The sequence below is a fragment of the Leptopilina boulardi genome, unplaced genomic scaffold (genome assembly GCF_019393585.1).
Source record: "Leptopilina boulardi isolate dan_hultmark-lab unplaced genomic scaffold, ZJU_Lbou_2.1 LbouV2_408, whole genome shotgun sequence".
Lineage (NCBI taxonomy): Eukaryota > Metazoa > Arthropoda > Insecta > Hymenoptera > Figitidae > Leptopilina > Leptopilina boulardi.
This window is the reverse complement of record NW_026137983.1, coordinates 4942-20578: the sequence shown is the minus strand read 5'-3', so window position 1 is coordinate 20578 and position 15637 is coordinate 4942. Positions and strand designations below refer to the sequence as shown.

Below are 15637 nucleotides of genomic sequence, written 5' to 3'. Positions count from 1 at the left end.
ATAGATGAAGATGTGATGCAATAAACATCCGTGTATGCATTAGTTGACATAAAGTTCTCACAGGAGTAAGACGTATAATCTAACTGTCAAATCAAAGTGAGTAATATCAAAAATCATCAACTAAATGCTTTTCTACTAGTGAAAATTAAACAAATAAACGAAAAGAATTAGAAAGAAAGAAATTTTTATAATATTATATACACTGTCAACTATATAAAGTCAATGAAATATTATTTTACAGAGTAAAACTATCTACAATGGGGCCAATTGAGCTGTTATGTATAGTTGCTGCAATTTTCCTCTTCCTCTACTACTATAGTTCCAAAAATCATAACTACTGGAAAAATCAAGGAGTAAAAGGACCCGAACCTATGCCATTTTTGGGAAATATGAAAGATGTTTTATTAAATCGTCTGGCACCTGGACAAATGGCAAAAATTCTTTACGATAAATTTGTCAATGAACCAATGATTGGAATTTACGCCAGAAGTACACCAATTTTAATTCTAAAAGATCCAGAATTAATAAAAGACGTTCTCATCAAAGATTTCAATAAATTTGCCGATCGTGGATTACCAATTCATGAAAAAGTTGAACCACTTTCACAAAATCTCGTTAATCTCGAACCAGAAAGATGGAGGCCATTAAGAAAGAAATTATCACCTGTTTTTACATCGGGAAAATTGAGAGAAATGTTTTCCCTTCTATTGGAGAGTTCTGAACATTTTGAAAAATATTTAAATAAAATTGTGCCAAAAAATGAACCAATTGAGTGTCGTTTACTTACATCGAAATTTACAACCGATGTGATTGGTTCCTGTGCTTTTGGAATTGATATAAATTCATTGTCAGATGAGGAAAATGATTTTATACGAATAGGAAGGAAAATTTTCGATGTTAGTTTTAGGAGATCGATTAAAATTAAAATTAGAGATTTAGCACCTGGTTTATTTTCACTTTTAGGACCATTGTTCAAGGATAGAGAAATGGATAATTTTTTTACTAGTTTAATAAAAGATACGATGAAATATAGAAAGGAAAATAATATTATTAGGCATGATTTTGTTGATTTATTGAGATATGTGAAGGAAAATCCGGAGAAGATTGACGATATTGGTAAGTTAATTTGTTTTTATATATTTCCACTGAATATCACAGTGCCGCTATAATATTACATGATAAAATTTTTGAAAAATGAACCTCAGAGATATAGTATATTGAAAAACTTGGAGAAATTATTTCTTCCCTTAGTATTTTTAGTAATCTACTGCTTTTAAATCTGAACTAATATCATTCGAGTTCCACCAAATCGATTATAAAAATTAAAAATAAAAATTTTGGAAAAAAAATAAAGAAACAAATTTTTTTTAATAAAATTTTATCAAAATTACAAATAATTAAAAAAAGTGAATGAATTGGAAGCTTTTTCCATTCATGTAAATGAATTTTAAGAACATTGAATGAAAATTAACCCTTACGTGCCCCCGAGAAACCCAGCGGTTGGATTTTAATGAAACTCACCACTCGGGTGTTTTTGGGGTCACAAATCACAATTGTTTATACTCGTAAATTATTAAAATTAAATAAGTTAAACTTGCATTTACAATTTGATTCCTTTGGAACATTAAAGAAAACACTGGTAAGATCATTTTAGGATTTAAGTGATTGAATTTTAGGTTGTCCCGTGAAATTTATTCAATTATTATTTAATAATTTTTTTAGTTGTAAAATTATAAAAAATTGTTCTGAAAGAGATTTATTCCTCTCATTTTCCTTGACATTTTGAAAAAAAAGGAGACCTCATTCCGATTATTAGAACGGAAAATATAGCAGTTTAAAACTTTTTGTTATTATTGCAAATCTCGTAAACTAACAAATATTTTAAGTTGAAATTTACGTTTAAGATTAGTCTTACTATATATAACAAAATTCCAAAGTTTGATTAGGGGCCGTCCATAAACCACGTAGCCAGTTTAGGGAGAGGGGGGGGGGTTCAGTGAAATTCTACGGTAAACTACGTGGGGGAGGGGAGGGGTTCGAGCCATGACTACGTAGTTGTATTTATTAAGTCATTTATTTTGATATTTTTTAACTTGAAAAAAAAATAATTGGGTCTCACGAATAATATGCCATGAAAATTATAAAATTGCATTTTTAGTGTTTCGAAATCATCTGCTTTTAGAAATATTACTTAATCAGAAGAAATTAATGCAAACAATATTGTAAACAAATTTTTATTAATTAAGAATTCTACAATTTACTAAATTTTCATTCATTGAAATTTTTAATTAGCTATATTTTTATTTATCATAATTATTAGAATGAATTTCACTTTGTCGATTTTGCTGCCAAAACCAAATGGTAAATACATTATTATTTCATTTTAACAAACATTTAACTGGTAAGAATGTTTCAGTTAAACTTATTTTTATTAGAATTAATTTTTAATAGAAATTAAAAGTTATGTAATGTTAATATTATTAATTAATTATTCGAATTACTATATAATTTGAAAATTATATAACGTAAAATTTTCATTAAAAGTAATTTTTTCTTATTAAAAAACAGGTGTAATATTCTTACAGATGAAATTTTTGTTAAATAAAATTTAAATCCCTTCAGGTATTAAAAAGTGTGTAAAAGCATATTTAAGAGCATTTAATTTATTGAAAAAATCATTAGTATAAATTATTTATTATTATTTATTATTATTTATTATTATTAGTATAAAAAATTAAAATTCCTTATGTGTTCTTAAATTGAACTCTCTTTATTGGAAATTGTTATCTATTCAAAAGAAATACATTTTTAAATAAGTAAAAAAAAAATTCGTTCTACCAGTGGAGGGGGTGGGGTTAGAGCGAAAGTCTACGTTGGTCTACATGTGGGGAGGGGGAGTTAAAAAGTGCCAAAAATTGGGCTACGTGGTTTATGGACGGCCCCTTACAATCGGTTAACCTACTCCGAAAATGTCAAAATCTCACCTGGAATCGCACAATATTAACTTCAAACTCACCACTTGGGAGTTTTCGGGGTCGCTGATTCCGAATCTGAAGTCAGATTTAAAAAATTCAAAATATCGGATCCAATATGGCAGACATTTTGTCAAAATTAATCATATTTGCTTGAATCTCGCACCACTTGAAGGTTTTGGGGGTTGCTGATTGCGAATCCGATGTCACATTTTTAAAATTCAAAATGTCGAATGCAATATGGGGGACTTTTTTTCAAAATAAATCTTGTTTACTTGAAACTCAACACTTGGGGGGTTTCTGGGGTCCTTGATTCCGAATTTGAAGTCAGATTTTCAAAATTCAAAATGGCGGATCCAATATGGCGCACAAGTTTTGTAAAAATTTATCGGATTCACTTGAAATTCGTTACTCGGGTATTTTCGGAGTCGCATGTTATAAATATGATATCTGATTTTCTATTCACGGTTTGAATTTTAAAAATCTGAATTCAGATTCGGAATCGCAGCGACCCCGAAAACCCCCAAGTCGTAAGTTTCAAACAAATATGATAATTTTTTTAAAAAGTCCGCCATATTGGATCCGCCATTTTGAATTTTGACTTGAGTTTTTATTTTATTACTATAGGTATATAAAATTATATTGTGTATATTACTTTACAGAAATGACTGACAGTTTAGTAGCAGCTCAATGTTTTGTTTTTTTTGCGGCTGGATTTGAAACATCATCAACAACAATGAGCAATGCTTTGTATGAAATAGCACTTAATCCACCAGTTCAAGATAAATTACAAAAAGAAATTCAACAAGTTTTAAGTAAATCAGATGGAAAATTAACATATGACAATGTAAAGAGTATGAAATATTTACACAAAGTTTTTCAAGGTAATTTATATTATAAACTTACATTATGCTTTTCTATGTATATATATTGTGACGCTTGACGAGAGAAGGGACCTTATTTACTCTTGAGTTAAGGTCCGTTCTCTTGTGGAGCGTCATATATATATATATATATATATATATATATATACTGATAATAAAATGATAATATAAGATAAAAGACTATTTTTTTTATCAACAAATTCGATTGTAGAAACTCTGAGGAAATATCCACCTGCAACTATGCTGCAACGAAAGGCTTGTGAAAAATATACATTTTCTGGAACGAATGTGACAATTGAAAAAGATTCTAGAGTATGGGTCCCAGTTTATGCAATTCATCGGGATCCAAATAATTATCCTAAACCAGAAGTTTTTAATCCTGAAAGATTTGAAGATGAGGAAGTAAAATTAAGACATCCTATGCTTTTCTTGCCATTTGGAGAAGGGCCGAGAAATTGCATTGGTATAACTATATTTTACACTAATAATAATAGTTGTAATATTGGACTCTATTTTACGACCTAAATAATAGAAATTGTTGAATAGAATGTTTAGTGCGGTTTTAAACGTTCTTAATGTAAGAATAATGAAACTATAGATGCTTTATTTGGTTAAACGTTTTGACCTTTGGTTTGGGTCCTCTTCAGTAATTTATTATTTTCTGTAAAGTCCATAATTTTTACAATTTTACATATTTTTAATAATATTTTTTTTATATTTCAAAGAATTATATTCCTTGCTTGTAAAACTTATGTACTTTGCAGAAAATACTATAATAACTGAAGAGAACCTAAACCAAGGATCGCAACGTTTAAACAAAAAAAAAACATTTATCTAGTTTCATTATTCTTACGCATATCATGAACCACTAAATATTCTATTCAACAATAATAATAGTAATAAAATGTTCTAATATATTTATAAAAAAATTAATTAATTTTCAATTTCATTGATTTTAGGAGCAAGATTTGCCGTATTTCAAACAAAAGTGGGACTCATAAAAATTTTACAAAATTTCCGAGTTGAAAAATGTGAAAAAACCCCTATGACATATGTCATTAATCCAAGGGCTTTTCTTCTGGCTCCACAGGAGGGAATTTATTTAAAATTCACAGGAATATCTTAATAATACCTATAGTTATTTTTTAGCCAATTTATTCATCACTATAATATAAAAATAGAAAATTCAATCTGTGTTTTCTTTGCATATTCCTTGCATTCATATTCAGATTTAGTGATTATCGATAAAAAATTTTATATAGTATCTCAAAACTGTTTTATTATGTTTAAAATGAAAAAAATTTTTACTCTCTTGGATTTTTTTTAATATATTAAAAGTGTATCCGATTTTATATTATTATATTGGAATATAAAAAAACTTGAAAAACACCTAAAAGAGACGAAACATGTATAGTTAGTAAAACCGTTATACTGTAAAAAAAAGTCTTATCACATATGTAACATAAAAAATATGTAAAAAAAAATTTTAATTATCATATTATTTGTTTTTGTCTTTATAGAAGCAAGTCATTCTAATATTACAACTATAAATCATTTTCTATTAAGTGTACACTATATATAAAATGGTATTTGAATATTTAAAATTTTATATTTAATATTATTATAAATTAAAAAATAATAATTTTTTCCGAATTTTCATTTAATATAAATTGCTATTTAACATAATTAATATTTTACAAAATTTCCATAATACAGAAATTTTAATTAACATAATTGTTCTTCAATCTAATTTTCATTTAGCAGAATATACATTTAAATTTTTTCACTTAAAAGAATTCCAATTTCTACAAATTTCTATTTACAAATAGAATTCTCATTTAACAGAATTTTAACTAAGTCGAATCCCGGCTGAAAAAATTTGTACAAGAAAATGTACAAATTCTTGTACATGTTCATTAATGAACTTGTACATTTTCTTGTATACATATTTTTTGTGCAGGTTTCATGTACAAATACTTTTAATTTACGGATTTTTGACCATTGCAAAAATCATGCGAAATATGAAAAATTAATTTTAAAAAATTCCCAATGGTTCCCAAGTTTTTAACCATGCTACAAAATCCGTAAAATAGAAAAAAAAATTTCCCATGATTCGCAAGATTTTAGCAATGGTTTAAAATCAAAAAAATTATAAAACTTTTTCGCATTGGTTTTCAAGATTTTAGCAATGGTTTAAAAACCGTAAATTTAAAAAAAAAAATTTCCCATGGTTCGAAAGATTTTAGCAATGGTCAAAAATCCGTAAATTAAGAAAAATAATTTTCCCATGGTTTCCAAGATTTTAGCAATGGCCCAAAATTAGTAAAATTAAAAAATTAATTTTCCCATGGTTTCCAAGATTTTAGCAATGGTTAAAAATACGTAAAATTAAAAAAAAAATTTCCTATGGGAAATTGTACCATGGGAAACGGACATAAGCAATGGTTTTTGAGATTTTTGACAAGGTTTAAACCGGGTCTAATCGTATTTACCTTGGCAATCAATTTCTCCCATGGTTTTTATGATTTTACCCATATGGTTCCATTTCCATGCGGGGCATGTATAAGAACTTGTACATTTTCTTGTATTTAAGTTTTTTCAGCCGGGATTTTTAAATGCCAGAATTCTTTTTTTACCGAAACATCATTTGCCAAAATTTTTATTCATACAAATTAGTGACCCTTAAAACGCTTCACTAACTTTTAACTTCTTCACTTTCGATAACAGTGTTATCTCAAAAATTAATTTTTTATCTCTAGGTCATATATTTTTATCTGTATTATTAAATATTAAAAAAGAAGTTTAGTTAAAAAGAGCACAAACGGTATTTATGGGCCTCAATTTATATCGAAGAGGCATTCCAAAAATGAAATAGCAGAAATAAAATATCGGGATGAGCAAGCATGTTTGGATTCAGAGCCAACGTTGCAAGTCATCTGCTAATTCATTGCAGTTATATTAGTAATAAATTTTATATTTCAATAATAATAAACACACAACGTTGATAATGAGATATAATAAAACATCCGTACGTATATCAATGCCACAGTCAACTTAAATTTCTCATGAGAGTAAGACTAACTTGTTATCATCTCATTGTCAAATCAAAAGTAAGTGCGATTTTAATAATTAAATGAAAATCAAATAAAAAAAAAATGTTGAAAATTTTTGTTAATTTTTTGGTGATCCGTTTCAGAAATTTTGATTATTATTAACTTACTTGACTTCAAAAATTATATACAATCAACCTAATTCTAAATTAATTTTTTGTTTCGATGTCTGGACCAAAGTTAAAATTTAATAATATTATTAATTAACTAATGGAATATTGAAACTCAATATCTACATTCTACATATAGAAACAAAAAATTGCATTAGAATTAGGTTAATTGTAAAAAATTGTTATTTAAATAGCACAACCCCATAAAAAAAGTATCATGTTCGCGGCTAACCCGAGTACCCTACCCCCATGTAGTTTGGTACGATGAACACGAATCTGAGGTCAGACTTACTCCATCAAGTGAAAATTTTTTTCTAACCTCAAAAAACATATATCAGATTTTATGTAATATACAAATTTTTTAAAAATTGGTTGGATTTATTTAAAACTCGTTCCTTCGGAGTTTTTGGGGTCACTGATTACGAATATGAACTCAAATTTTCAAAATTCAAAATGGCGACGGTATTAAATTTTTTTTTATTTACAGTTAAATCTAGAGGTTTTTGCGGGGTCTTTTGATTACCAAATAATTTTTATTTGAATTAAATAAATTGTACTTGAACCAATAATTTTTGTATTTGAAACAAATACCATTTCATTGACTCAAATAATAATTATTTGATACAAATAAATATTTATTCCATAATCATCAAGTAACCGGTTATTTTTGAAACAAATAAATTTTTTTTTCAATACATAAAATTAGAATAAACTGACAATAATTTCCAAACAATTAAATTTAAAATTATTCAAAACGTAATATGCCACATTATTACCAATTGCTGAAATTTTGCAACGGAATAATATCAAAACATAACCTCAATTATGGATTTACTCTGTTCAAGAATTGTGTTGGACCAGTTATATGACATATATTATATATTATATTACATATTATATGACAAAAATAAGTTTGGCATCGAGATTAGATCGAAAGTAATCGAATAACACAAAAATCTTGAAAATATGACTTATATAGTTTTCGAATTCTTGCCGGCGATATGAACATCCATTTTTCTGAAAATTTTCTGCCATATTGAGTCCGCTATTTTGAATTTTTAAAATCTGATTTTAGATTGGAAATCAGCGACCCCAAAAATCCCTGATATACCAATTTAAGTGAAAATTTAAAAATTTACCCGCCATATTGTATCCGCCATTTTGAATTTTAAAAATTTGAGTTCATATTCGTAATCAACAACCCCAAATACCCACAAGGAACGAGACTTAAATGAATTCAATCAATTTTTAAAAAAAAATTTATGTTACATAAAATCTGACATGTTTTTTGAGGTTAGAAAAAAATCTTGCCTTAATGGAGAAAATCTGACCTCCTATTCGTGTTCAGAGCACCAAAATACATATGGGGGTAGAGTACTAGGCTCAGCCGCACATGATACTTCTTTTTGGTATTGCTGTGAAATTATTAAATGTTTGTAATCTGTTGGAGGTTTCATAAAGATTTCAGTGGAATGTCACATATATTATAGTCTCAGAAATTTTATGTTCATGCCACATTAATAAAATATTATTTTACAGAGTAAAACTATCTACAATGGGGCCAATTGAGCTGTTATGTATAGCTGCTGCAATTTTCCTCTTTCTCTACTACTATAGTTCCAAAAATCATAACTACTGGAAAAATCAAGGAGTAAAAGGACCCGAACCTATGCCATTTTTGGGAAATATAAAAGATATTTTATTAAATCGTCTGGCACCTGGACAAATGGCAAAAATTCTTTACGATAAATTTGTCAATGAACCAATGATTGGAATTTACGCCAGAAGTACACCAATTTTAATTCTAAAAGATCCAGAATTAATAAAAGACGTTCTCATCAAAGATTTCAATAAATTTGCCGATCGTGGATTACCAGTTCATGAAAAACTTGATCCACTTTCATTAAATCTCTTTAATCTCGAACCAGAAAGATGGAGACCCTTAAGAAAGAAATTGTCACCTGTTTTTACATCGGGAAAATTAAGAGAAATGTTTTCCCTTCTTTTAGAGAGTTCTGAACACTTTGAAAAATATCTACATAAAATTGTGCATAAAAATGAACCAATCGAGTGTCATTTACTTACATCGAAATTCACAACAAACGTCATTGGTTCATGTGCTTTTGGAATTGATATAAATGCATTGTCCGATGAAGAAAATGATTTTATACGAATAGGAAAAAAAATTTTCGATGCTAGTTTATGGAGTTCGATAAAAAGAAAAATTAGAGAATTAGCACCTGATTTATTTTCACTTTTAGGACCATTGTTGAAAGATAATGAAATTGATAATTTTTTTACAAGTTTAATAAAAGATACAATGGAATATAGAAAGAAAAATAATATTATTAGGCATGATTTTGTTGATTTAATGAGGTATGTGATTGAAAATCCAGACAAGGTTGACGATATTGGTAGGTTAATTTTTTTTATTACTGTTTAGGCAATAACTATTAAAATTTAATTTATAACAAAGGACCACAAAAAAATCAAACTTTTCCAAGGCAAACCGGAATATAATTTTCTGATGTATTTTTCTGTGTTAAACACGAATCTGAAGTCCGATTTGCTCCATCGCGTCAGGATTTTTTTCTAACCTCAAAAAAACATGTCTCATCAAACAAGTAACTCAAAATTCTTTTGGGCTTGCAAGTTCTGTGGTCGCTGATTACGAATCTGTCCCCAGATTTTCTAAATTCAAAATGGCGGATTCAATATAATAAAGGACAATTAAAAAAAGAAATTGTAAATTCAGATGTTCATTACATGAACATTTTGCTTCCTCTTTACGATCAGCAAAAAAATATGCTTCCTCGTTGAGAAACAATTAACATTGAAATAAACAAACAAAAATAATATAATAATAATATAAACATTTGAGTACCTATAGATTTGAGTTAAATTTAAAGAATTAATAGAAATTAAAAAAGCAAAAATTCACATTTTATCTGAAATTTCTAAAAATTAATGAAAAATAATATATAATTAATAATTATTTACAATTATATCGGTTTGTTTCAATGCAAGGAACACAGTTATTTTATATTTAAACTTGAATTTAAATAAATTCAAAATTTTTCAGCTAAAATGGGAATTTTTTTTTAACTTTTATTATTTCTTTAAATTTAAATTGAAACTATACTTTATATATGTCGTAGGGAAATAGAAGAATCCAGGAGTAAGTCTACTTCCTAGGCAGTAGGCTTACTTGTGGCAATTAGAGGAATTCACGTAGAAATCATTCACATTCATCTATTTGCGTAGGGAGTAAGCTTACTGCCCGATAAAGATTCGGCATTTAGACAACTTACATCGCGTGTACATCGCGTTATACTGCACTCCGAACCAATCTGCAGAATTTCATACATTTTGGAGTAATGATAGAATTTTTTTGACTTTTTTTCACTTCCATTAATCAAAATTGATTTCACTGCTTCATATTGCTGTTTACTCCACACGGATCTATTTCCTGTTTGAGCCTCCACTTTCATTTTAAATATTTTTTCAAATTCACAGCGATTCACCGAATTAACTTCCATTATTAATATTTGTAATTAATTTATATAAAAAATAATAAAACGATAGAAATTAAAAATGAATAAAATCACTACTGTTTGCTTCAACGGTTCTAAGACGTTTGTAAATTGTAAATACCAATTTTTCACTACCTATGAAGTCTTACACTATGAATATTAGACGAGGAAAATTTAGGAGTCATTAGTACACTACCGTCCGAAATTGTGCGAACTCTACTTTTTCAACAACTATAAAACTGTTCAAATCTTCAAGAATATTAAAACTAAAATTTTTTCCTCTTTATTTTATTAAAGCTAATAAAATTCTGAAAGAAATGACACCTTGACAAAGAGAATATGTTAATTTTTCAATTAGATATCTAAGAAAAACCCAATTTTCAATGTTTTTACTATTTTTTTTATTTCTCTGGCAAAAATTAATATTTTTAAACGTTCTTAGGCTCATTGAAATCGTATTTTGTTATGCAATTCAAATTATATAAAACAATTCATGTACACATTCTTCCCTAGCTTATGCAAACCGTGAAAGTTGGCTCATAAAATGTCAAAAAATTTAAATTTAATTCTACAATAAAATATAATGTTTAAAAATCAAGTAAATAGGGTAACGGCACCAGTGAAGGAACTGACACCAGTGAAAGAACAAATTTCATGTTTTGCATTCTAATTAGTGTAATAAGCAATTTGGTATTATAAATTATATATTTTTATGTTCCTTATTTAATTTACGTCTTTAGTATCTAAGATACCTAGAGAGTTAACACGTAAATTTTATAAAAAAAAATTTTTTAAAATGTTGTGTTGCAAATTTATCTTCAACAATAAGAACTCTTCTCTGACACGTTATTTCTTTTTTCACATTTAACTAATTTAAACTGCCTAAAATCGTCGGTCTTCTTTAAACTAAATTTATCTTGTGTATTAGAAATACTTCTTTTCATTTAAAAGCTAATAAAATATTAATTTGCCATAAGAAAAGCAAATTCCGTCATTGGGGTTTTTTTTTTTTATTTACTAGTGAAAGAACAGAAATGTTTTTTCACTGGTTCCAATGCAATCCAATGAAGGAACACCTTCAACGAATAGTCTGAAGTCAAACAAAAAAATGACAAAATCAAATAGGTTAACACTGTTAGGTTACAATAATATTGTCAAAATAAATTGCAAGTAGATGATTGATTGTAGGTTATAAATGCATTTTCAATTAAAAATAAGATTCTGCAAACTTAGTTAAAAAATATTCATAATTATCATTAATTTACCTTTATTTTAGTATATTACAAACATTTTATTACTTTATCTTTGTTTTAATATATTTTTTAAATATATTTTAAATATATATTTCACATCGTTCTTTCACTGGATGCAGAAAATTCTTTCATTAGACAATTTGTTCTTTCACTGGTGAAATAGGTATGTTTTACTTATTAATTAAAATTTTAATTAACATCTTATATTTATGAAAATTAAATGTGACCTTCGCATTCTACACTTAATTAGCTATCGAAAAAAAATTGGTAAAAAAATTTTCAATAACTGCATTCAAAAATAATAAATGATAAAAGTATGCATTTCCTTAAATGTTCTTTCACTGGTGCCGTTACCCTATATCATTCTAAACTTCTCTGATTTATGTAAGTAAATTTAAGATTTATACATTTTACTGATCATTTTTTGTCATATAAATATTAATCACAATTTTTTGACATTTTATGAGCCAACTTTCACGGTTTGCATACGCTAGGGAGGAATGTGTACATGAATTGTTTTATATAATTTGAATTGCATAACAAAATACGATTTCAATGAGCCTAAGAACGTTTAAAAATATTAATTTTTGACAGAGAAATAAAAAAAATAGTAAAAACATTGAAAATTGGGTTTTTCTTAGATATCTAATTGAAAAATTAACATATTCTCTTTGTCAAGGTGTCATATCTTTCAGAATTTTATTTACTTTAATAAAATAAAGAGGAAAAAAATTTAGTTTTAATATTTTTGAAGATTTGAACAGTTTTATAGTTGTTGAAAAAGCAGAGTTCGCACAATTTCGGACGGTAGTGTATCTAATTAAATTCTTTGTTTTGAATTGCGACTTTGGGTTGATTCATAAACAAATACACGGATGGCGATGTAAGTTGTCTAAATGCCGAATCTTTATCGGGCAGTAAGCCTACTGCCCAGCAGTAAGCTTACTCCCTACGCAAATAGATGAATGTGAATGATTTCTACGTGAATTCCTCTAATTGCCACAAGTAAGCCTACTGCCTAGGAAGTAGACTTACTCCTGGATTCTTCTATTTCCCTACGACATATATACCAATCGATTTGTCTTGACGTAAGGAAAACGATGAAACGTTATATTATATAACCTTAAATTTTTCTATTTAAAAATTTTTTTGTTTTAAAAATAAATTTTGGAAAAAAGACGATAAAATTTTTTTTTGGGTATTTTTTAAAATCCTTTGGTCAGATTTGAGATATTAATAATTATGATAAATAAGCCTACCTTTTATCTAAATCCATTAAAACCTGTTAAAATTATCGTCTATACAAAAAAAGAGATCCACACACACACATACATACATCCGGACAATTGATCATGATCTCATATAACATGTTTCTATATAGAGAAAAATTAGTTTCCGACACTTTGAAAATTTTTATAATCGAAATCCTAAAGTCGTTAATTTTTGTTTGATTAGACATCTTTTTTGAGGTTAGAAAAAAATTTACATTTATGTATTAGAGAACAAAATTTTCATATTTTTTTTTTAGCTATAAATCTATACTCATTTTACAGAAATGACTGACAGTTTAGTGACAGCTCAATGTTTTGTTTTTTTTGCGGCTGGATTTGAAACATCATCTACAACAATGAGTCATGCTTTATATGAAATAGCACTTAATCCTCAAATTCAAGATAAACTTCGAAATGAAATTCAACAAGTTTTAAGTAAATCGGATGGAAAATTAACATATGACAATGTAAAGAGTATGAAATATTTACACAAAGTTTTCCAAGGTAATTTATATACAGAAAGCTTATTTATTTTTTTCTTTTCTTTTGAAAAAAAAAGATATTTAATTTGTGACATCTAACTGCGATTTTAGAAACTCTGAGAAAATATCCACCTGCAACTATGCTTCAACGACAGGTTTCGGAAAAATATACATTTCCCGGAACCAAAGTGACGATTCCAAAAAATTCTAAAGTATGGATTCCAGTTTTTGCAATTCAACGAGATCCAAATAATTATCCCAAACCAGAAGTATTTAATCCTGAAAGATTTGAAGATGAGGAAGTAAATTTACGACATCCTATGCTCTTCTTGCCATTTGGAGAAGGGCCGAGAAATTGCATTGGTATAATTTATTTTTGCACTAATTATAATAATAATTTCAAATTAGAATAGATTAACGAAACTATAATGTACGCAACGTTTATGATAAATGGTTTTTTAAAGTGACGAAAAATTCTATAATTTCTTTCCAAAAAAAAAAATATTTCTTCTAGTCTTTATTAATTAACAAATTATAGAAAAATATTTCTCATAGGTAAACAATTTTATAATTTTTCGTGTTAAATAAAAATTGATTTCTAATCGTTGATCATAAAACGTTGCGTACTTCAGCATCGTATAATTTAAATAATAAATCGATAAAATTCGAACAAATGGACTTTTAATAAAATATCCTTGGAGGAAATTTTTAATAAAAATCCACATGTCCGAATGTTGTTGTTTTTTTATATTTCTATTTTAATATTTTCTACCTGAACGTTAAAGATTTATAATTAATAGTTTCTAATATATTTCTAAAAATAGATTTTTTTATTGATTTTAGGAGCAAGATTTGCTGTATTTCAAACAAAAGTAGGACTCATAAAAATTTTACAAAATTTCCGGGTTGAAAAATGTGAAAAAACTCCAATGACATACGTTATTAATCCAAAGGCTATTGTTCTATCTCCTCAGGAGGATATTTATTTAAAATTTACGGAATTACGTTAATAATGATTTTTTTTTTGTTAATTTATTCATCATTCATAAAAGTAAAAAATTCATTTTGATTGTGTTTTCTACAAACACATTATTTGCATCATAATATATTAAGGAAAAATAAATAATTTGTATTTTCATAAAATATTCAAAAAATACTTAAAATAAATATCTTTTACTAAAAATTAAATTTTTATAAACATTGTTATATTTTTATCGATGTAATAGTCGCAAGTTATTTTAATATTTTGAAAAACTACAAATCATTTCGCATTGTATGTATACTATAGATATTGGATACGTTTTATTTAACTTTCAAACTTGGCAATTTATCATTCCATTTTAAGAATGTAACAAACAATGTAATTTTAATAATGAAATAATATAAAAAATAGCAATAAAATATTTTTAATTTCAAAAAAAGTTGACAAAAAATAAATGTTTGTAAATTACCAAATTATTTGTATCGTTATATGGGCATATCTTTGAAACCTTTAACTTTTTAATAAGAAAATTTTTTTTTTTTTTGAGCACAGTATTGAAACTTTGTCTACATAAACTTCAAGAACTAAGCTTTCCAATTATACAAGTGAACAGATAAAACAAGTTGTCTTCAAATTTTAAAAAGCAATAAAATTCGTTTAATATTTTCAATATTTATATGAATAATAAAATACTGAAATAATGCACTGGGTATAAAAGCATGTGTCAAAAATTAACTAGATATATAAATTTTTTATTTGAATATTTACATTACATTTTAAAATAGATTTTTATTATAGTGAATTGTTTTAAAAATGTAAAATTGTAATTTTTAAAATTTACCATACGATTTTCATAGACTTTTTTCTATTTAAATTTAATATTCGTAAACTTTCCAATTTCTTTTCTCTTTTTTCCTTTTCTATTTTTCTTTTCTCTCGCATCTTATCTTTTTTCAGAATGAATTTTTTTGGATCCATTTTTGTGTCTCGAAATAAACATTAAAACTTAACCTTCAGGTTTTAATAATTAATGACAGTTT

The 15637-nt window shown here is 26.7% G+C and overlaps 2 protein-coding genes across 2 annotated transcripts; both read left to right on the top strand.

Moving 5' to 3' along the window:
- LOC127289401 (cytochrome P450 6k1-like) lies at positions 1 to 5046 on the top strand. Its single transcript, XM_051317326.1, has 5 exons — positions 1 to 96; positions 242 to 1116; positions 3635 to 3856; positions 4068 to 4319; positions 4816 to 5046. The coding sequence occupies exons 2-5, from the start codon at positions 258 to 260 to the stop codon at positions 4980 to 4982; spliced, it is 1500 nt and encodes a 499-aa protein (XP_051173283.1). The 5' UTR covers positions 1 to 96; positions 242 to 257; the 3' UTR covers positions 4983 to 5046.
- Positions 5047 to 6801: 1755 nt separating this feature from the next.
- LOC127289402 (cytochrome P450 6B1-like) lies at positions 6802 to 15036 on the top strand. The gene is made up of 5 exons (XM_051317327.1): positions 6802 to 6966; positions 8616 to 9490; positions 13416 to 13637; positions 13727 to 13978; positions 14459 to 15036. The coding sequence occupies exons 2-5, from the start codon at positions 8632 to 8634 to the stop codon at positions 14623 to 14625; spliced, it is 1500 nt and encodes a 499-aa protein (XP_051173284.1). The 5' UTR covers positions 6802 to 6966; positions 8616 to 8631; the 3' UTR covers positions 14626 to 15036.
- Positions 15037 to 15637: the final 601 nt, after the last annotated feature.